Raw genomic sequence first — 23,154 nt, 5'->3', positions numbered from 1 at the left:
ATTCACATGCCCCCACCCTTCCTCCCCGCTCGGATGGAAGGAACATAGACACTTTTTATATATATTCTCTCTTTTCTGTACTCACTCACGTCTAGAAGGCTCCCTCAGGGCAGAAAAATACAAACAGAGGGACCTCGACGCGTGAGGGATTGTGGGTACAATGCACGTCACTATAGGGATAGTGTTACAGACACGCCTTGTCGACGTCCCCTTTTCGACTACGAAAAACAAAATGCAATACTCCGCAGTGACCACTGGATGTCGGACCTATGCACAGCATGTGAATCTAAGCAGATACAACCATCAGAAATGCTTTTACGGTAAGTAATGCATTGTCATTTTACCCTGCCCAAAAAAGAGGAACCTGTACTTGCGTTTTCACCTAAATCAGTTCCCAACCCTGGAGAGAGTGAGTGGCTGGATGGCTGGGCTAGGGAATAAGAACTGTAGGCTCTGTGGCAATACTGATTTGAGAGAAACCACGAAACATCTGGTGATGGGGTGCACGGCCCTAAAGGAAGATAGAGTTAAACATCTGAGCATTGGTATAGGCAATGAAGCTTTCTGGACTAGTGGGTTGCTCGGTACAATATCTAGACAGCTAGAGTTGCTAATATCTGTAGACATAACTGAAGGAGTGTATTTGTGTTCCCATATTTAGCTTTCTCTTTCTTCCTCTCGTTACCAACTTCCTGAATTTGAGTTTGGTGATGTAGATGACTTTTATGTACTTATTATGAAGTTTGTGTGCTATTTTATGGTATCGCTAATCTTTTGTTTATGTTTTATCTATGAAGAAACGTATTATTTACTATGCAATGTTTCTTTTCTTATCTTTTCTTTTGTGAAGGTTTCCACTCGTTGGTTTGTGGGAACCAAAAAACAATAACAATAAAAAAATGAAAAGAATATGCAAAACAAGGGCGATTCTGGGAGTCCCTCTACCGGCACGAACACAGCCCATTGACCAGTTCTTGGGTGGAAGGACTCCGGGAGAGTCTTTACCAAGTCTGTAGCTCACTTTCCATAGACTGTTCCATACTTGCCATGAGCTATTTATTTGCTGTAACCTAAGCTGTGAACCTCCTTGTAACTTCTGCGCCCTGGTGCGCAATACAAATACATAAACAAACGAACAAGCAAACAAACAACAAGCAAACACTGCCCACAGCCCAGGAGCTTCCATTTAAAAACACCAAAAAGGGAAACCGTGGTAGCAAGGGAGACGACAGGGGTCGCAGGTGGCATCCCCCAAATGATGTCCCTGTGGGTCTGCTCTGTCTCACAGACACATTTACTGTGCTGTTACACAAATCTATTCAAGTGCATCCAGACTATTAGCTATGGGATGTATCTACAAGATTATGCATCAGGACTATTAACTGCGCACACACTTTTTTTTCGTTGAGTCTGAAACTTCTGGCAAGTGCAGAGATCTAAAGCATCATGGGTGGCTCAGAAGCTGTGAAGTATTAGGGATTCCTTGCAATTCTGTCTTACAAAATGGCCATCTTAAGCTTTGTGTCCATTACAGTAGGTCTCATGCTCTCTATAAACCAAACCATCATAGCACAACAATTGGTAAAATGTGCACAAAAATTGACAATTTTTTTTTGTATTTATCTTTAAAGGGTTTTTAGTTCAAATTGAAATGTTCATATCATATAAAACACGATATTAACAAATTCGATAAAATATTAAAATGTTCAAACATACAATAAAATCATGCATTACGCCATAGAAATTGTCACTTATGTTTATAAAAAATAATTCCAGAAAATAATTCATCTCTTTACATGATAACCACGCTGCTCTAAACTATACACAAATTCATTTCTTATTATTATTAGCTTGGACCTCAGCGATCAATCAGTTATCATGATAAACAAAAGATGTATTTTTTTATTTGTATTTTTTACAAAAATGGCCAATGGACCCAATTTTTCCAGATATATTGTGTGGTGAATTTCTAAAACATGTTACACCTGAACACTGTTGACATATTTGCACCTGCCGCTGGACCACCGGCATGAGCATTCCTCAAAAGCCCGTCAATTGGTGAGACACCACTGACCGGCGACCAAACTGTGAGCATTGCTTCAGGACTCCTTTGACTACCCTGCATGATGACACCCAGCACATAAGGGATAAGGGTTTTCGGACTGTGTTTTGTGGAAAATATTAGGACGCTCGATTTGGATCCATTCACTTTTAAGTTGTTTTGCATATTAAGTAACCTACGCTACCAGGGGAACAGGGGAATCCAGACGTGGACCCCTTGCTCACTTGTCTTAGAGAGGCACAGCTCCACATCACTGATGAGGCCCGACTAGGCTGACACGTGTGTCTGGGGTTGCTGTTGGTACTCTTGTTCAGAAGAGAATTGCCTAGCATTTCGGTGGACTGCAGCTGGGCAGGACAAAGACTGATAGGAAGGGACATTTCTCCTCTGTGAAAGGGACAGTGAGCTAAAGACTTGGTAGAGAGTCTCCTGGGGGCCATCCACCCAAGCACACATCAATGGGCCATGTTTGTGCTGGTACAGGGACTCCCTGAACCCTCCTTGTTTTACCTTTAATAATTGGTTTCCCTTACATTCTCTTGGTCTGAGATGTGTTTCATTTACACCTAACCTGGCTTCTGTTATGCAGCAGTTTGGGAAAACAGTGATCGTGATAGGCTTATATCATATGGGGGAGAGCCGGAAGCTTCGGCTTCTGCGGGCTAGATTGTACCTGAAGGACCCCTCCATGTACAATTGGGGACTGCGATGGTGTAGTTGGCCCATACTTTACAATCTAAACAAATGAATGTATTTCATACCCCGGGCACCAAAAGGTTGTTCAAAGGTAACAGGGGTGGGAATGAATGGTTGGATTTCTTTTCACATTTCTATTTAGTTTTGATCTGAAATCGAGATATGCAGTGAAAGGCCTGGAAAAAGATGTGTTTTTATAGTTGTCTGGCTTTAAAATGGGGATTTACGTTTTGGAAGAACAGTGCAATGTTAATGTACAAGAGGCAAAGGCTACCAGAGGTACAGGCTTTTACTGGGATTTAAATTAACTTAAAGATGGAGAGAGTAAAGTGGTAGGTGAGCATTTGTTTCTGCATAGGGGTTAGAAGAGGTGCTAGTTTTTGGTTGCCTAGGTAGGGTGTCACAGGGCAATGGATCTGCCACTGTGTGTGGCGGGGGGAGGCAAGACCCCCCCTGTCACCTGTAGTAGGCAGATTCTAGGGCTATTTAAGGGCCACACCATCCCCAGCATTTCTGTTGAGAGAGTTAAGAGGCTCTCAGTTCCTAGCTCCCCACTATGTGTGGAAATGTGTATGTGCACCAGTGCCTCTTTCTCTCTCCCAGTGCCTATCATGCTTCGTCTTGGACACTTCTTGTTCTCTAATCTTTCATATCATGCCCTAGAGCCAATGGGTTGCAGATCGGCATTGATCCCAATGCAAGACATAGAGACTTCTGCTACCAACACGCACATCACTTCTAATACCATTTCAATGGCTAGTGCATGCCGGGAAGCAGCACCCTCCAGAGTCCAACATCCAGGACTATGAGTACCACAATGAATCTGGGACCAATGGCCGACACCCAGCCTAGACCAGAAAGAAAGAAAAGCTTTTGCTGGGAAAATTGAGTTCTCCAACACTTCAAGAAGTGAATGGGAGTCCTACCGCATACTATAATTTCCCAAACTAGTTACAAGGGAAGAACAGATTAGCATCAGTGGAGCTGGCACCCACAGGGAGCCCTACGGCAGTAGGGGAGACCAAGAAACAATCCAAAATTCTAATAGGCAGTGATTTAACAGCTATAGGAGAAGAACAGAGCACAGAGAATGGCAGACACCACATGGCCAGCACGGCCTGTACAAAGAATCCCAGGAGAAGGTCCAACCCATAAGGGCAGGCAATAGGAGATGCTCTGGCTAGACAAATCAGAGATTGGCTCAGGGGGAGAGCGGGCCCAAGTGCCCAAATGATGCTTAGGGACATTTCTAGACAAGAAGGGGGGAGTTATATAAACCCAGGGGAGTTGTGTGCGAATGAGCAAGAGTGAGAGGAGGAGTAAGATTAGGATGGAAAGTAGAGTAGAGCTTGGAGGAGTAATGGGATGAGCATGATTAGGAGAGAGAAGGAGCGTAGAAACACAGGAGGATTAAGATCAGATAGAGGATGAGAGAAATAACCGGAAGAATAAGGGGAGGATTACTATAAAGTGGGATGAGGTGCGGAGAGTTAGGAGGGGTTAGAACAGTTGTAAGATCAGGAGGGAGGAGAAGAGTGGATGGAAGGAGAAAAAGAAAGAATGAAGCCATAGGTAGAGAGAAGGAGTGGAGGGAAGAGTCAGATTACCAACAAACAGGACATCAACAGAGAGAAATGGTACAAGACAATCCCTATATAGATCACTTACAAAGTTCCACAGGGAGAGCGAGATCAGGCAATGACCTTTAGGTATCCACGGAGTAGTGCAAGCTTAGACAGTAGGGTAAACCTTTCCATAGTGAACCAATACTGCATTAAACATTATGGGAATAGGGAGTCCGGATCAGTGAGGTGGGATCCCCTTCAAGATTGAGGGTACGCGTACAGGGCCCTAGACAACATATTTATTTTGTCACATGGTTTTTTGACAGCCTTCTCACAAGGAATATGTCATCTATACCAATTTGATTTTTTATATGCCTTTTTTGATTTTAATTTGTAATTGTATGTATACCTTTTCGAGATGTTCACTTTTCATAGTCCTTCATTCTACATTTTCACTATTCTATATATTTGATTTGAAATTGTCATGATGATTCCACTAAGATGCTGGCCAGTTTGAGGCAAGTGTGTTTTAGGAAAACCTCTAGGGGGTTTGATGCAGGTGTCTACACTGACAATATTTTAAGCTGTCATAACATTGGACTGTTTATGGATATTTTGTACTCCAAAAATAAATGCATTGGAAGATATGATAATGAGAATTAGTACCAGGCGAGGGAGGTGGTGTCCTCCCTGCCAATGAGGAGTCACAGAACATGGTCTTTACCAAGTGTTAAAGGCCCGGTTCCAAGCTTCTTTCTTTGCTGGGAATCAGGTAAGTGTGTTCCCCCTGGTCTCTTACCTCTTCCCCCATCCCGTCTCCCTTTTCCACATCTCCACCCCTCCCCCCACCCCTACCCCATTAACCTGTCGTTTTTTTGTACATTGCCAGTGCCGGGAACAATAGTGTTCCTGGAGTACCCGGTCATGGCAATGTTAAGGATTTCAATCAGACGATCCACTCTATTCCCGGCCTAGTGTACAGCGCAATGGAAAAACTTATTTGATATATAGATTCAATTATTTGAAAGATGTACCACTCATATCACACCCCTTACTTTAAGAATACCCCGGGTCACACTGGACCAGAAATCAGGGTGGTTTGTAAAAGGTATTATTTATTTACTTAGTTAAGATCAAAATTACAATATATATATTAATAGGTAAACAACAATCACCAATGAACACAGAATGATATCTTTAATACACTAGGACTTAGTAATGAGCAAAACAAATGCAGCACAGAAAATAATACTTTTGTGTTGGTTTCAGATCAGATAGCACAATGGTTAGAAATTCCCCCTGCAGCACCCCATAACCAACCAATAAACAATGAAAAAAGATGGAAGGAGAGACCAGGTCTTCAGGTCTAGTACAGATCAGACAGTGTCTCACTTCCCCTTTCCGCCCTTACACAGAAAGAGAAAAATGAATTGGGCTTTTCAATTGTCAGATATGGATGTTAGCTACAAGTAGAAGTTGAAATTTCGTTTCTATCACAAAAACGGAGGGAGTAATAGTAGTTTTAGTAAAGGTCATTTTTGCAAGATAGGCGCTAGAATGGAAAGAGGCTTCAGTTTTAAAATCAGAAAAATATTGACTATGGACTAGAGAAGCCAAGCTAAACCAAGCTAAGGCACCAGGTAAGAGTCAGGAGTGATTTGCGACTCAGTCCTGGTTCCTCGCTGTCCAACTAGGAGCGCTAGGCTGGTCACTCGAATGAAATTAATAGATCAAAGTTGACAAATGACTAGAAAAAGGATGCTTTTACAGATAGACAGAATAAGATTTCACTACAGATTTAGACAATGTTACTGATAATGGAAGTAAAGATAGTTCGGAGCTCAGGAGGGGACAAGATAATGCACAGGAATCAACAGTTTCTAGCTTCCTGCTAATACTCACAAAGCAAATGGATTTAAGATTTAGGACCATCAGGATACTGGACTGTCAGGATTCTATCAGGGACTGACAGCTGGGCACATCGGACTGTACAGGGTCAGCAAGGCTCTCTGGTCACAGCATGTCACAGCACAGCACGGGAGTTGGCCTTCTTGGTTCTGAGGGTCTTTCAATTCAGCAGGCAAGCAGTAACAGCACAGCCCGGCTGTATTATGATGCTTCCCTTAGGCTTTTTGGGTTCTGTTCTAGAATTTGAGGCCTAGCTGAGAGTGGTTCAGCTATGCAATAGGACTTTGCTTTGCCAAGTTTCTGGAGTCTGGAGCAAGGAAGATGTAGATTTCAGCAGCAGGGTGCTCCGCCAGCATCAGGAGAGTCAGTGGATCTGTGTGCTATGTGCTCTCTGCTGTCTCTATTTGTGCCTTAAAAATGACATCACAAAGTGGTATATGGGCCGGCTTAGCTAAGCCTGCCCTTGTGAAAGGTGATTGGGTCAGAGTCTACTCTCGGCCTTGATAGGAGGAGTGAAACAGAGTGTCTTCTTTATGGTATAATTTTATGATGTTGAGAATCCACCCCTAGCCACTGGAACACAAAGTCTACTTTTGGCAAAATAGATATTTACACATGTACAACCTTGATAAAGATCACATACACAGATTGCATATTTTACATAGCAGCTATTCCTCAAAACCCTGTAGCTATGGGATCTTGTCCCTGCTTTCTACAGAATTTTGCCCTTTTCACTATGAACACAATGTCGAATTTTTAAACAAATTTCCACAAATGTGCGTGTTTAACATAGGGATATGTGTGTACATTTTCACAATTCTAACAGTAATACATTTTGCGTAAAATCAAATATCTTGCCATTGCTGTTCAGAACATGTCACACAGTTCTGGCGCCTCTTCACCCGTGCAGCCGGAAATTAAATGTACAACTCTGTCATTTTTGTATTTTTCACCATTTTGACTAGCAAGTTATAAGTCTTTTAAAAAGTATTGTTTGTTCATGTCCAGCAACAGATGGTTGCTTAGGTCTGCCTCTTTTTGTCTCCCTGCAGTCCAGGAGCATGCTCCTCCTGGCTTCTTCCTTCTGGAGGCCATTTACGACCCCCTCTCAATTCCAGTTTCCTGGGTCGGAGGATGTCCATTGTTTAGTCCTGTTTAGTCCGGGGCTCACCAGCAATTAGCACCTCCCCGTGAGTTTCAGCTGAGAGGAAGGCCCTCTTTCTGGGAGACCCTGCCTTTCCAGTTCTTGGCAGCACAGCCAGCTTTAATTTAATTGTTAAATTCTTTTGGCTTTTCTTTAGCACAAAACAAACTTGTGGCATCAAATAACAGATAGAATTCTCATTCAAGATTTTAAACCTATGGGATCAAAAACAGCTACAATATGGGTTACTATCAGTAACAGGCCTCTTATATTGCAAACATTTGACTTTCAGTTTATAACATGTAAAAGTTTAATCAGGCAGGCCCCTGACAGCTGTCATCACAGGTAGCCCCCTGCCGCACAAAGATTTTTTTACAGATCCGCAGGAAGGCCACCTTTGCTGTGGATATCTCTTTGTGCTCTTAACCTTTCAGGACCTTGTAAATTCACAGTGATTCCTTAAACTAAGTGAATTGTAGGCACCCAGCGATAATATTTTTGAATATTTGGAAGGTGTTCTTTACCAGCATTCTGAAGTTTCAGCAGCAAAAAAAAGGTGATTTAAAGCAATATTTGGGGTTTCATTTAGTAAAGCACTGCTTTTTCCTTCTGTACTCCACTTTCAATTGTTGTGGAGCCCAGTGACACATTTCAGTAGTGAGAGCTCTGTTCCACCATTGACAACATGCATGGCAGATTGGGCAGCCATCTTTATGTGCATTGAAAAGCGCAATTTTCAGGGGTTTTGCAGCCATTTTGATGTTTCTGGCACTGCCATAACAGAGTGATGCAGCATAGCAGAGCAAAAGTGGGTCAATACATCCCACAGCAATGGCCACATTGAAAATGGATAAGGGACTACATGTAGTTCACTTTTTCCCGATCCATGTCGGCAATCATGATTTGGAGTTTGTGAAACAGCAAACAAGCCATTTCCCAACTTGAGAAAAACACTATTAGTACCCCAGTATAACTCTTCCATGGGGTAGCATTACCAGTCAGGTAATGCCCTGGGGCTAACGATAAATCACTTGCTTTGCTCTGGCTTTTAACGTATGCCCCAAGACATTACCCACCCGGTAATGCCCCCTGCCGTTATATTGCTTAAATGTAGCACAGTCTTTACCAAGTTAGGATGAACAAAAAGATGGGAATTCTGGGGCAGACGCTTTTACTGTGGCATTTGAAATGAAACATTTTCAAATAGCTGCTATATTTCTGACATTGGATGTAAAGGGAATCCATTGAAATTAAATAAGAAATTCCTAGTAAGCCTCCAGAATTCTGTATCCATAGCCTATACTAAAAATGTTCTGAAGAAAATCTGCCTTTAAATCTTTCATATTTGATAGATGTTGTACTAACCCACAGGGACACGTAGCCACATGCGGCATGGCCCATTTCCTTGATAAAGTGACGCAAGAAGACTGCGTGATAGTCAAAGTCTTAAAGAAACAAGGGGCGATTCCTTTCGTACAGACCAACGTTCCACAATCTATGATGAGGTAAGAGGACACATTTAATCCACATTTTGTTTTCTCTTTCTGCATCACTATATGTCACCTGACAACACTGCCTACTGCTCACTCCATAACTTTGCTTATCCATACTGTTCCTTATAGTAATTCACCCTATACAGTTACATTTATCTGTGATGGAGCACTTAAGTATTTTTCATGAATGAAGCAAATCAATTAGGCCTTTGCATAATTGTTATTAATGTTTAAAGTGAAAAATATGAGGTAGACAGCAACATTTAGTCGATGTTGAACAATAAGGTCCTTGTGAGAGGAAACGCAAACAAAAAAGAGAAACTAAGAAAAAGAGACTATAGAGGAGGGAGGATAAGAGACAGAGCAATAGAATAAGGGGCTAAACAAAGAGAGAATTGTAGATATTAGTTGATGGGTGAAGAAGGAACAAAATGAAATGATAGCGGAAAAAGAGATAATGAATTGGGACAGCAAGGAAACAACAAAGACATTCTCAAACTATAGAACTAAAGAGAAATACTCAGGAAGGAGAACAAGAAGAGAGAGAGAAGATGAATCAGGAGGTCCTTGAAAAGGAGTAGGAACAAGAAATAAGAAATCACAAAAGAAAACCTTAAGATAAACAAGCCCTGACACAGCATTCCCAGCATCATGGACCATGCCATTATAACATATCATGCTGCTGTATCCTTTTGCAAAGAGTTTCAAAGAATAGCCACTGTACTGAGAAAGATCTTAGTAATCTAAAACTGGGGATAGTCAAAGAGGTGAATCTGGGTGACATAGGGTGAATCTCTCCTAATGAAACTAGGCACAAGGGACTAGGCAGAGTGCTTTACAATTATACTATGCATTCATCGGCATCTGGAGAAGTCCACTGGGTACTGCAGAGATGTGCTGTCTGTGGTTTGATCTCAATAACGTTCTATCTATCTATTCAGTTTTTATATTGCGCCATACTCGCATGGGCCTCAAGGCGCTCACAAGACAATAACAACGCAGAACAGTCAGTTACTGTGGGAAAAGAGTCAGCCTGGAACCAAAAAAAGAGCTTAGCCTGTACCTGATCCTGTACCTGTATGTTATGAATTATTTGGAATCTAACGAGGATGGTCTTAAGTAGGCCCAAGTAAATGACGCTAAAGAATTTAAGAAGACTTGACATGAAAGCATTGATGAATTTAAACCCATGTGAAAATATAATTGTCCAAGAATCTGTGGAGCGTGCAGTGATAGAGAAAGCATGCGCATGTGAACTGGTGTCTCAGAGATACTGACGGACCGATTAGCATTGCTATGTAATGAACCTTAGGGGCCAGTGGTGGTGCAGAAATCAATGAATGTCCAGTGTTTAGAAAACAGGCTTGATTAGGATCAGGTTTTGAGGTTCATCTTCTGGGTCCACATAATGCAATCTCCATCTTGGATGGATTAAACTTGAGTTGATTTCAGTTGATACACTGACTCACCTCCTCTCTGTCACCTCTGAAGTGTCTACAGTCATTCCCAGGTCGACCCTTGATGGAGACCAAACTGGGTGCCTTTGACATACATGTAACAAGTCAGCCCTTGCTCCTGGATAATATCAGCCAAAGGTTGCATATAGGGGTGAAACAGGTTTGGCTAAGCTATGAGCCTTGAGTTGTCCACATGTGACAGCGATTTGGGACGACTTGAATGGGGAAAGATCCACCGACTGCAAATTCCCATTCAGAAGCAATTTAACCAAGCTGTGTCTCTGTCCTAAATGCCCAGATGAAATAGGCCGACCATGAAGGTCGATGGCGGATGTCGCCAAAGGTCGCAACACTGCTTCTTTTCACTACTTTTCGTAGTTTGCCTACTGTCATGATGACAATTGAATATGTATGATAGACATGTATAAAACTGGCCTGAGAGTCATCCAAGAGAAGGGATTATTCCACAGAAGCTTGTAATTAGTAAGTCGCAATGGATTCCATCAATTTACCTGGATAGGAAAGAGTCTGTAGTATCAAGGAGTCTCTCCTTCGGCAAAGCTATTCCCACAGCTGATTTAAGTCAGTCCTGTACTATCCCTGTAGAGGAGAAATGTATAATTGTTCATAGATTAGAAACTACCAAAGTGTGAGCTTACTTTAGGATAGCAGGAGGCATGAGGCGAAATCATTTAATGTAGCTAGGCCATTATTTTTCAGAACTTAAGTAAGCCAGAAACCATGAAGGTGGAGTGGAAAACTGTGTTGCAGCAGCATAATAGGATCATGGAGCTGCGTGGCGAGGTTGTCTGACCGAAATCAAGACCATAGAAATCGAGGTCAGCTATCTACTATGAAGAAGAACGAATGTGCAGAGGATGAATCTTCTCACATTAAGTTGCAAGAAAGAACGCAAAGGTTGCCAAGTTTTAATACATTTAGAGCATTTAAAAGCTGCAAAATGGTCAGATCGTGGTCTCCTGTCACTTGAGCCAAGGCTGGAAATAGAGCTTGAACTTGAATTTCCTGACACGATAGCGAGTGGCTTCACTCCTGTGCATTCCCAAAGATGAGAATACTCTACAAGACCATGTACAAAGACAGTTTCATGGCGGTATGCATGTATGATGAGAGATGCAAGACTAATTGGGTATGAGGTAGCTTTATGTCCTATCTCCCTGCAACTCGAATGAAATTGGGTGGATTAATACATTGCTTGGCTGGCACAATGCTTTTTTCTCTGCGTCTTCTCTGTCATTACCAGTAAATAAAGTGGTGTTAGGATTACAGCCTCACGGTGTGATTTACTCTCTGTGTCTAATGTTTGGAATACTGTGCTTGTCCCTCTCGGTTGCCGGAGCCCTACCCATGTATATAACACTAGTCGACACATTGTTGACTTTCCCTTAAGGAGTGACATCTAAATAAAGAACAAGTAGAGGAAGTTGTAAAGTAGAAATATGTAAAAGAGTAGTAAATGTTCGATAATTAATGATAAAATCATTTGCTGAAATAGGTCCCAAAATTGCAGATAATTACTTCAAGGGAGATGCTGAGATACATATATAAAAAACTCAATATTTTCTAAATTGCTACATGCTTCTGAATCAGTTGTTGAGTTGTAAAGTTGATATGCACATTATGAGAGTAGCTGGGAATAGTAAATGAAGTACTGGTAATAATACTTAACGCGTATCCCATTTATTCCAACACAGTTATGACTGCAGCAACATGATCTTTGGCCAAACTTTACATCCCCTGAACCAGAAGAAAACACCTGGCGGCTCCTCGGGAGGAGAGGGTGCTCTCCTGGCCGGAGGCGGCTCAATCTTGGGGTTTGGCTCTGACATCGCCGGGAGCATTCGGGTGCCTTCCAGCTTTTGTGGCATCTGCGGAATAAAGCCAACGGGATACAGATTGAGGTATGTTATGGCATGATCAAATGAAAAGGAACATAGCTACTGCTTTTCTAATGTTAAGAGTACAACACAAAATGTGATTAGAGAGAGCAGTAGTGGTCAATTTTGTATCTGCATTAATGATGAAATAAGATTCTACCAAGAAGACATCATTCTGGGCATGGCAGTTCCTGCATGCAGGAGTGCAAAGTAGCAGCATGAATGTCAATGAGATTGTTCTCTTGTAGGTCACATCATGGCCACATGATGGCTTTGCCCAGCTCCACATCTTAACGTCTACAGAATGTCTTGAGTGCACTATGGTTTAAATGTATTTCAGGTCCTCCTATCACAGCCCTTGAGAGAGAAACCACACTAGGTTTTCAAGAGATGCAAATAAATGCAAGTTAGATGCACTGGACGAAATCATAGAGAATGCATTTGTGCATGAAAGCTGCAATGGACGCACATTGCACCTTTAAGCACAGGCACAGTAGGTGCACATGGTTAGCAACAAATGGTGCAATGTCACCAATGTGCATTTTACATGGACTGCAAATTGAATGCACAAATGCATCCTGCCTCTTAAAACAAGAGTAAAATACCATGTGCAAGGCCCTGATGGTGACCTTTGTCATTCTACTCAAAGTGGTATCAAACGTTGGGGCAAAAGGGTCTTTTAAACATGACCAGAAGCACATGGCACAATCATAGGTCAACCAAGCCAATACTACCCAGGTGCAACCACCAGCCCAAATTTCCAGCCAAGGGGAAGAGAGACCAGCCTTAACAACACTCTCATTCAGGTTCCTACCCTTGGGAAAGCTGGTAGGAGGAGAGCAGCAGACCCTGTAAGACCTGGTCTTGGTGACCTTGAGGGAAGATATCTGGAGGGTGGAACCGTGGTCATAGGACATATTTGTGAGTGGTGACATGAGACGAGTGTGGAGCATATAGAAGGGAGAGATTGACCTAGAGAGAGAGAGAGCAAACATTAGGTGCTAGAGCAGGAGTATGATAGTGTGTAGAAGGTCCTGTCTTATTGTTGGAAAAGAGAGAGAGAGATTGTTTGGGAGCAGAGAAAGAAGGATACAAGCATGGCGAGGAAAGCAAGGGGAGCCGCCTGTGACGAGGAGGGGAGAACTATTGTACAGCAAAGATATCTTATCTGGAAGGAGACGGTGGACGATATTTGGAACAAGATATCAGTTGGTGAAGGGAGATTGGATAAGAGAGTGGAAGGAGGGAGAAATCATCTAGGAATGAGCGAGTAAGTGGTATGGAGGGAAGATTAGGAAATGGCAACTTAAAGAGAAGAGAGGAGAAGGAAACCAGATTGGAGATTTCTCTTGGAATGAATGAGCAGAGTCAGTATCTAGAGGAGAGTCATGTCATGGAACCGAGAGAGCAGATGATTTGTCATTGCGGGAGATTATACTGAAAGAGAAAGATTCCACATGAAGAGAGTGTTGTTGGAAGAAGGAGGTAGAAGAATACCATCAGGACAGAGAGGAGGAGATTGGTTTGGTAGAAAAAGAGCAAGATGATGAGGAACAAGGAAGGAAAAGTGGCCACCCTAATGGGCAGTATGGAAAGGGTGGTTCCAGAAGACCATTATGGCTTTGGCCTAAGGAAAATTGCAGTGGCAGAATGAGGCAGCATCACTACACTGGGTCAGGATCGACAGCATAAAATCAGTCTAGAGGGGGAAGGACCCCAAAGAAAATATTAAAGAGAAGAGTGAGTTGAGTGAAAGGATAGGGCCACACTTCTCTGCGGAGCCTCAACAGAGTGCACCAGAACATTCCAGAAGCATCACCCTTACTTCCAGGATGCCAGGAAACTTACATCACTCTTGTGGGGAGAATCTGTAAGAGATGTCCTATGCAGCAATAGTCTAGCACTGTGTTGTCCATAAGGCTAAGCACACAATTCCCATGCACAGAGGGGAGGAACGCGACCATGCCCAGCCTGATTGCCCTCAGTTCCTGCAAATTGATGTGCCCCCCAAACCATGAGGGAGACAACAGTCTGCTCACGGTCAGGTCTGAGAGGTGAGTGCCTTTATATATCATCACCTGAGGCCATGGTTGATGGAACAATGCACCTTTCAGCAGGTTGCTTCTTCAGGGACCTCCATGCAAGGGCTTGAGCCACATGACTCGAGACCTGCAGGAGATCGGACATGTATGACTGAAACCACAACCACTGACAGTGGAGTAGCAATTGGAGCAACATTTTTGTGTAGTGTGTCTCCGGCACCACTAGAATGTAGGAGCACAGTTATGATGAGTAGGGGTTTGTTTGTGCGATTGGAGGAAATGTTCGTCACTTGGTCCCCAGGACAAAAAAGCTCTGCCCTGTTGAATGTCCAAGACTGAACCAATGAACCAGACGGACTGGAACGGTGAACCATGAGACCTTTTTCAGTTCAGGGAAAAGCCCAAACTCTGCAACAGGCTGCACAAGTGAAACAAATGTGGTAACGTCTGGTTTGGGGAGTGATCTGTGATGAGCCAGACATCCAGGTATGGAAAGATATGAAAGCCTTCCCTCTTGAGGCGAGCAACTACTCCTACCAGCAGCTTGGTGAAGAAAATCCAAATTGCATGACTCTAAACTGGTAGTTATGTAGGACCACAACGAACCTCAGATGCTGAAGGTACAGTAACATCAAGCAGTCCCACATTTCGGGGGTTGGAGGATATGGGCTGGTGTTGCCATCTTGGATTTGTCCTTTTGCAGATTCAAATTCATAAGCCTCAGATGGAGTATTGGGAGCACACCCCAATCTTTTTTAATGAACAGAAAATAAATTGAGCACCACCCCATGCCCTATTCTGAGTGCAGAACCATTTATATTGTGCGCTTTGAGAGCAGCTGATGGACCTCCTCCAAGAGGTTTGTGTCTGGAGGCAAGGTGGTGGAATAAAGAAAGGGAGACATGCTGAATGACCTTTAAGGCCCAAGCATCAAGACCGTTCCTTGCTGAACAGGGACATTACCCATTCCACAGGGGACTTGTTTCACAAGTCCACACTGAGGTTTTGCACCCTTGGTGGCTGAGTGGGCATTCGCTGCTGCTATTACATCCCTAGCTGCCACCTGACCTCTTACACAAGGGGCACAGGAGGTAGCAAGGCAAAAACCCTGACCCCTTGTTGATGGCACAGAGGGTTGTTGCACTCTCAACCCTAAAGACTATGCCATCACCTTGGGGGACTGGAAATGTTGTAGAACATTGTTAGCCTTGGCCACAGGCTGGTTCTGCCCACCAAAGGGCATCACCAGTGCCTTGCCTGTACGTTTTGTAAAGCATGATGTCCTCATCCATGAGTAACATCGCACCACCATACCCGTGACCATGGAGCATCCAACACATCTTGATGTGCTGAGACCTGACTGCAGGTTCCAATGAGATGCCTCCCTGCCATAAACCCCTCCCTCATATCACCTTCATGGATATACTCTGCTGAAAATGGAATTTGTCATTGTGCAAGAGACAATCACAGCCCTGTAGAGCAATCACCATTTTTCCCCAGACGTACAATCTCTTAGACTCTCTGTCAGATGAGACAGAAGGAAAAGTGGATGTCTTCACGTTCACCTTCACAATGTGAACCACTAAACTCTCAGGGGAGGCATGTGATATGATATGATATGGAATTTATACCGCACCTATACACAAATGTTTCAAGGCGCGACGAGGCAAGGGAGGGGGAACAGAGGGAAGACAGAGAAACCATCTTACTAGGCCCAGTGTCATTCAGATCGCGCAAGTGCGAGGGAAGGGGGAACGAGGAAACGTGTGGGGGGGGAGAAAGGGGAGGGGACTGTGCAGTACATGGGATACATAGAATACATAGAACAATAATACAAATAAGGCCAGTTGGTGGCAAGTGCAAGGGAAAGTGCAGGCATCAGGTGTCAAGTGCTGGGAGGGGGACTGTAGGGATACAGACAGCGGTCCCCAAGTGCAGGGGTTGCCAGGGTGGCAGTGCAGGTATGCAACTGGTGGGGGGGTGACCTGGGCCCTAGATCAGAGGGTGGCCAGGTAACCAGTGCAGTTTCAGTCTTGAATTCAGCAGGGGAGAGAAGGAGAGAAAGCAGAAGCAAAGAGGAAGGTTTGAGGTGCTTCCGGATCCAGAGATGGTTCTCAAGTTGCAGGGAGGCAGGGAGGCAGTTCCAGACGGAGGCACCATCCGAAGAAAGAGATCTACCACCAACTCGTTGCTTGTAGAAGCGACTGACCCTGAGGGAGTTGGAGGGGGATGAGCGGAGAGCTCGAGAAGGAAGATATTTAGGGAGAGAGAGTTCAAGGTATTGATGCCCCAGGTCCCAGAATGCACGATGCAGAGGGTTTTGAACTTGTGTGAATAAAAAGGCTGGATCAGATGGAGAGGTGCAATGTTTCTTCCCATCCCCCTGTCGATGGCAGGTGTAGCGTTAAGCCTTTCCCACACCTCTAACACCATAGCCTGCAAAGCCACATTAAATGGTAGCAAGGTTTACCTTTTGGATCCTTTCCTCAGAATGTTAATTAAGTTAAAATAGACTTTTGGTCTGGACAGAGCCAATAACCCCAGGATATCAGCAACCTTAGTCATCAATCTCTGGAAGGATATCTAGCTCAGAGGAGGTCTGAAGACCATTGACCTCCTGAAAGTCTGCGGCCTGTACTTGGATGTCCTCACCTTGCCTGTAAAATTCCTCTGAGAAGCTTGTGCCTTCCCTGGAGCTTTTGGGTTCCATCCCAAAGGGCATAGGTTAGCTTTCCTTGCTGTAGGTCTGGCTCACTTTTGTCATAAAAGGCCTCATAAGCAGAGGGGCTTATTGCAGAGAGGCCCCAAAGCCCTCAGCACATATGACATCAAGGATGATTACGGGACCACTTCCGAGACTAGAGCGCCCGCAGGCAGTACGTGACAGCGTCAGAAGAAATGTTCACCCTTGGCTTCTAGTTGTGGGTCTGTAGATATGTGATAATGGTCCACTGCAGGGATACTGCTGGTGTATGTCAATGCAATGGTTCCTGTTGAAGCCAGTGGGACTAACAGCACTGAGACCAAATATGTAGGCCCATGGGCCTTGGCGAAAATGTCAAGCATCTTCAAGCAGAAGTTCTCCAATTCCTCCACGGTGGAGTATTAGGTGGGACATAGTACCTGCAGAGTCACTTCTGGGAGTCTCTGAGGCATTGACTCCTCCTCCTTTAGAACTAAGAAGAATGATGACAGGAAGAACCATTAGCGAAGCAAGACCTCTTGTGGTGCTTTTTCTTCTTGTCTTTCTTCATGATTGACCTGTCCTCAGATAGGGGCTTTGACCCGCACAACCCTGATCGAGACCACACACCTTCACCTAACGCCTTTTTGAGTAGGTGAAGAGTTTAGCCACCCTTTCCCATAGGGGCCGTGGGAAGCATGGATTGGCACGAACCACAATAGTTGACATTGTGCTTCTTCCCCAAGCAGTACAAACAGATGCAATGCAAATCTTACACCAAAATCTGCTGGCCACAATCCATGCAAGGTTTAAAATACTATGCCTCAGTGGGGTTGCAGGCGGCCCCGTTGTCATGTCCTGCGTGGGTATGTAGGGGTATTGGGTGGAGCCGATGCAGAGCCGCACTGTACCAGCTGGTGGAAGAGCATTTTCTGAAGATCAGCTGCCTCCAGATAGGTTATCATAGATGAGGAATTCATAGGGGGAAGGAATCCATTAGAAACATAGTTACATGCACGATGTCCTGCTGACATGATATCACACCATGCATTTCCTACACTTAACAAAGAACACTCTTTTTTATTCCACTCAGTTCTGTCACCCAGCGACTGCAGGCACATTTAGGACTGTCATACTTTTGGAAAATTACAGAAATACAGTTCCCACAAGAACACAGCTGCACAACCTCCCCAACCTGGATTAGTTCCGGCTTTTCCTACCCTTAACTTTATCCCCTGCAGTTAACCTCTGTTCTCCTCTATCCCCATCCTTCTAGCTGAACCCTTAATATTCTATCCTTGCAAATGGATCTTCTTGATCATATCTGCCTATTGTGCAGTGTTCTACTGCTTCCCAGGTAGGTTGGCTCTATGAAAAACCCAATACATACATATAGACCATACAATTTTCAGACACATGAGAGATGGCAATCACTGGTCATAGAATCACCACATATCAATAAATTAACTGCTTTATTGATTTTGTTGTGCATTGCTTCACATTGTAATACCTTGTATTAATGAATTTTCTTTTGTCATCTTCAGCCTTGGTGGCATTGCTGCACCGTTAAGTGGCATAACATCAGGTATGTCAATCTTCTTGATGCAATGTGGTATGTTTATGTTTATGTTTATTCATTTATATTGCGTGCCAGACACAGAGGTATGAGGGCGCAGGAGCAGCAAGATTATTCTCAGCTTGGTTACACTGCTGTACAGTAATTACAGTGTATACATAGGTAGATACATTTTCAGATGGATCCATTGATATACAGAATACATGTAAAAATATTTACATAATTAGCAGAGTTGGTGAGTAGTTGGTCAGTAATATACAGTTAGCAGGTGAAGATATTTACATGGATAGAAAGGCGAGGTCAGTTATTGGTCCTTATTCTTTAAGCATTGTAAGTAACTACGCCTAATGTGGGGATAGGTTTGAGGTGTCCTGAGGGAGGGTGGTAGGGAGTTCCAGTGTTGGGCCGCTTTCACCTGGAAGCTGTTACCGGCCATTTTAGTTCGGTTGTATCTAGGAACTGTAAGAAGGTTGGTGTTGGCAGATCTGGTGGGCCTGTTGGGGGTGTATCTCTTTATTCTGTCGGCAAGGTAGTGAGGGGCTTCATTGTTGAGGCATTTGTGTGTTAAGAAGGCTACTTTGAGCAGAATTTTGTCAGTGGTGGTAAACCAGTTGTGACTTCTCCTGATGTAGGAGATGTGATCTCTCTTGGGGATGCTGAGCGCAGCTCTGAGAGCATTATTTTGCAAGGTCTGGATTGTATTGGTTACTTGTTTGTTGGCTCCTACATAGAGGGTGTAGCAATAGTCCAGTTTTGATAGTACAAGGGCTCTGGCTAGGGTGATGCAGTTCTGAGTGGAAAGGAAAGGTTTGGCTGCTCTTATAAACTGTATATATTACATGGCCACGGTAGTTATGGTTAAGTTGGTGTTTCCATAGGAAGAGCACTTTTTGGGCGGCTTATAACTTCGCTCTTCCTGGACGAATCCTCACCAAAAAAAAAGTATTTGGGTCACTCTGAATTTTTTTGCAAAGTTTGGTGAGGTTTCGTCCAGGGGGGGCAAAGTTATAGGGGGGGTCCCAAAACTTTTTTTTTCCCCATAGACATAATGGGAAAACATTTTTGCTCGCGTCTACAGCCCAAACCGCTGGACGGATTTTCACCAAATTTGGACCAGGAGCAGCGGCTTGGTCCCGAAAGCGTGCTTTTGCAAATTTGGTGAAAATCCATCCAGTCGTTTTTTTTAAAATGACCAAAAAGTAGGTCAAAAAAATTAGTAATATCTGTGTTCGGTCCGCGGACACACTTCTCTGTTCGCTCCACGGACAGTGTCCTGATTGGCCAATTGGCTTGCGTGATGTCCGCGGACATGCAACGTGTTCGCTGATTGGTCGGCGTGGAGCGTGAAGCGCGTCAGATTTTCGGTAGCGCCCGCCATCTTGAATCCGCAGACAGCGCAGTGAAACTTTGTTCAAAATTTGTATTTAGTAGAGTGTGTTGGTGTGTAGGAGTGTTTGGGGAGGGTGGGAGTGTATGAGATAGGATGAAAGTTGTGTTTTTTTATGTGTTAGACGTTCTTTTTGTGTTCGATTTGTCTGCGGACATCACAGGTGTTCTGAAATGTTCTAAATAAACTGAATGGGGGGTGTTCTGAGGACTCAATATGTGTCCGTATTGTTCGTTGTCAAGTTGAATGTGTTCTAAGGACACTCGCGGTGTCCTGAAATGTTCGCAAATACACAAAATGGGGGTGTTCTGATGACGTTGTCGAACACTCGCTGTGTCCTGAAATGTTCGCAAATATGAATGGGGGGTTGTGGCTGGCAAGTTGAATGTGTTCTGAGAACACTTGCGGTGTCCTGAAATGTTCGCAAATAAACAAAATGGGGTGTTCTGAAGACATTTCTAAGAACACTCGCAGTGTCCGGGGAATGTTCGTAGGGGGTGTCCTGAGGACGCTGTCCGTATTGTTCTCTGTCAAGTTGAATGTGTTCTAAGAACACTCGCGGTATCCCGAAATGTTCGCAAATACACAAAAGGGGGGTGTTCTGAAGACGTTGTCGAACACTCGCTGTGTCCTGAAATGTTCACAAATATGAATGGGGGGTTGTGGCTGGCAAGTTGAATGTGTTCTAAGAACACGTGCGGTGTCCTGAAATGTTCACAAATAAACAAAATGGTGGTGTTCTGAAGACGCTTCTAAGAACACTCGCGGTGTCCTGAAATGTTTGCATCTATACAAAATGGGGGTGTCCTGAGGACGCTGTCCGTATTGTTCTCTGTCAAGTTGAATGTGTTCTAAGAACACTCGCGGTGTCCTGAAATGTTCGCAAATAAACAAGATGCTGGTGTTCTTAAGATGCTTCTAAGAACACTGGCGGTGTCCTGAAATGTTTGCAAATAAACAAAATGGGAGTGTTCTGAGGACGCTGTCCGTATTGTTCTCTGTCACGTTGAATGTGTTCTAAGAACACTCGCGGTGTCCTGAAATGTTTGCAAATAAGCAAAATGGGGGTGTTCTGAAGACGTTTCTAAGAACACTCGCGGTGTCCGGGGAATGTTCGTAGGGGGTGTCCTGAGGACGCTGTCCGTATTGTTCTCTGTCAAATTGAATGTGTTCTAAGAACACTCGCGGTGTCCTGAAATGTTCGCAAATACACAAAATGGGGGTGTTCTGAAGACGTTGTCGAACACTCGCTGTGTCCTGAAATGTTTGCAAATATGAATGGGGGGTTGTGGCTGGCAAGTTGAATGTGTTCTAAGAACACTTGCGGTGTCCTGAAATGTTTGCAAATAAACAAAATGGGGGTGTTCTGAAGACGTTTCTAAGAACACTCGCGGTGTCCGGGGAATGTTCGTAGGGGGTGTCCTGAGGAAGCTGTCCGTATTGTTCTCTGTCAAGTTGAATGTGTTCTAAGAACAATTGCGGTGTCCTGAAATGTTCGCAAATACACAAAATGGGGGTGTTCTGAAGACGTTATCGAACACTCGCTGTGTCCTGAAATGTCTGCAAATATGAATGGGGGGTTGTGGCTGGCAAGTTGAATGTGTTCTAAGAACTCTCGCGGTGTCCTGAAATGTTCGCAAATAAACAAAATGGGGGTGTCCTGAGGACGCTGTCCGTATTGTTCTCTGTCAAGTTGAATGTGTTCTAAGAACACTCGCGGCGTCCTGAAATGTTCGCAAATAAATAAAATGGGGGTGTTCTGAAGACGTTTCTAAGAACACTCGCGGTGTCCTGGAATGTTTGTACGGGGTGTCCTGAAGGCGTAGTCCGTATTGTTCGCTGGCAAGTTGAATGTGTTCTAAGAACACTTGCGGTGTCCTGAAATGTTCGCAAATAAACAAAATGGGGGTGTCCTGAAGGCGTAGTCCGTATTGTTCGCTGGCAAGTTGAATGTGTTCTTAGAACACTTGCGGTGTCCTGAAATGTTCGCAAATAAACAAAATGGGGGTGTTCTGAGGACACTGTCCGTATTGTTTGTTGTCAAGTTGAAAGTGTTCTAAGAACTATCGCGTTGTTCTGAAATGTTCGTAGGGGGTGTCCTGAAAACGCTGTCCGTATTGTTTGCTGGCAAGTTGAAAGTGTTCTAAGAACACTCATAATGTCCACGGACATTAAAGGTTTCCATAGACCATAGTTGAAATGTTTGACTCTATGGATGTGATATGCTGCGGTGGTTGTGGCCAGAGCATAGAGTCTTGGGTGCATGGCCATTTGGCCATGCACCCAAGACTCTATGCCCTGGCCACAACCACCGCAGCATATCACATTCATATTTGCTTATAACTTTGGGTGAAAAACAAATGTATAAGGAACAAAGGTATTAGATACTATGGATGTGATATGCTGCTATGGTTCTCCTTATTATTGTATACTTACTGTTTGGTCTAGTTGTTTCTGGCTAATGCTTTATACTTTGGCTTGTTGCATTTTTTTGGAGCAGTAACATATTATTTATTTGTTTGGATATTATAAAATTTTGGAGCAGTTAGATACCAATTGGCGTATTCTAACTGTCTATTTTTTTGATATATTTTAGTGGTATTGATTTATCTATTTGGATATTGTTAAATTTTGGGACAGTTAGATACCAATTGGCGTATTCTAACTGTGTATTTTTTGGTCTAATTTAGTGGTATTCATTTATCTGATTAGTTGTTGTAGAATCTTTGAGCAGTTAGATAGCTTTTGGAGTATTCTAACAGTTTATATTTTTAACACAAGTTTACTTAGGGTTTAAATACAGTTTAGTTATCAAATTTTGGTTTTAAGAACATCAAATAAGCATTTGTAAGATTTGCTGGTAATCTCTGCTTTAGAGTAATGGTACTATCATTACATTCAAACCATCCACATTTCTTTTTTATATATGCAGTGGAGTGCCCTGAATTGGTTGTGGCTCCTGCGTGGTAGATTATACCTATTGTTGTGAAGGTTTTCTTAGCAAGTGATATTTGACCATGTGTGAATCCAGTCAGCTTGCAGTTGTTTTTGGTACCATCTGCATTGTAACGTAGAAGCATTAGTATTATGTATTTACTATGTGTTTGTATTACTAACGTGGAGCGATTATCTGAATTGCAGGTAGAGCATAATCTACCATGGTTTGCATTTTGTACAAGTCGCTGAAATGGAATGGATTCACAATTAGGTATTGATATATATATGAAGCGTTTATTGGGGATT

At 43.5% G+C, this 23,154-nt stretch overlaps 1 protein-coding gene across 1 annotated transcript in view; it reads left to right on the top strand.

Moving 5' to 3' along the window:
• LOC138548298 (vitamin D3 hydroxylase-associated protein-like) overlaps window positions 1-23,154 on the top strand; it is a 428,655-nt gene that overhangs the window by 151,906 nt on the left and 253,595 nt on the right. The window contains exons 4-6 of the mRNA XM_069642266.1: window positions 8,747-8,880; window positions 12,041-12,247; window positions 18,493-18,533. Of these exons, the coding sequence (XP_069498367.1) occupies window positions 8,747-8,880; window positions 12,041-12,247; window positions 18,493-18,533 (382 nt within the window). The remainder of the gene's footprint in view (window positions 1-8,746; window positions 8,881-12,040; window positions 12,248-18,492; window positions 18,534-23,154) is intronic.

This window comes from Ambystoma mexicanum, chromosome 1q (genome assembly GCF_040938575.1).
Source record: "Ambystoma mexicanum isolate Mex_15411 chromosome 1q, UKY_AmexF1_1, whole genome shotgun sequence".
In the NCBI taxonomy this organism is placed as follows: domain Eukaryota; kingdom Metazoa; phylum Chordata; class Amphibia; order Caudata; family Ambystomatidae; genus Ambystoma; species Ambystoma mexicanum.
This window is presented reverse-complemented; position numbering and strand designations above follow the sequence as displayed.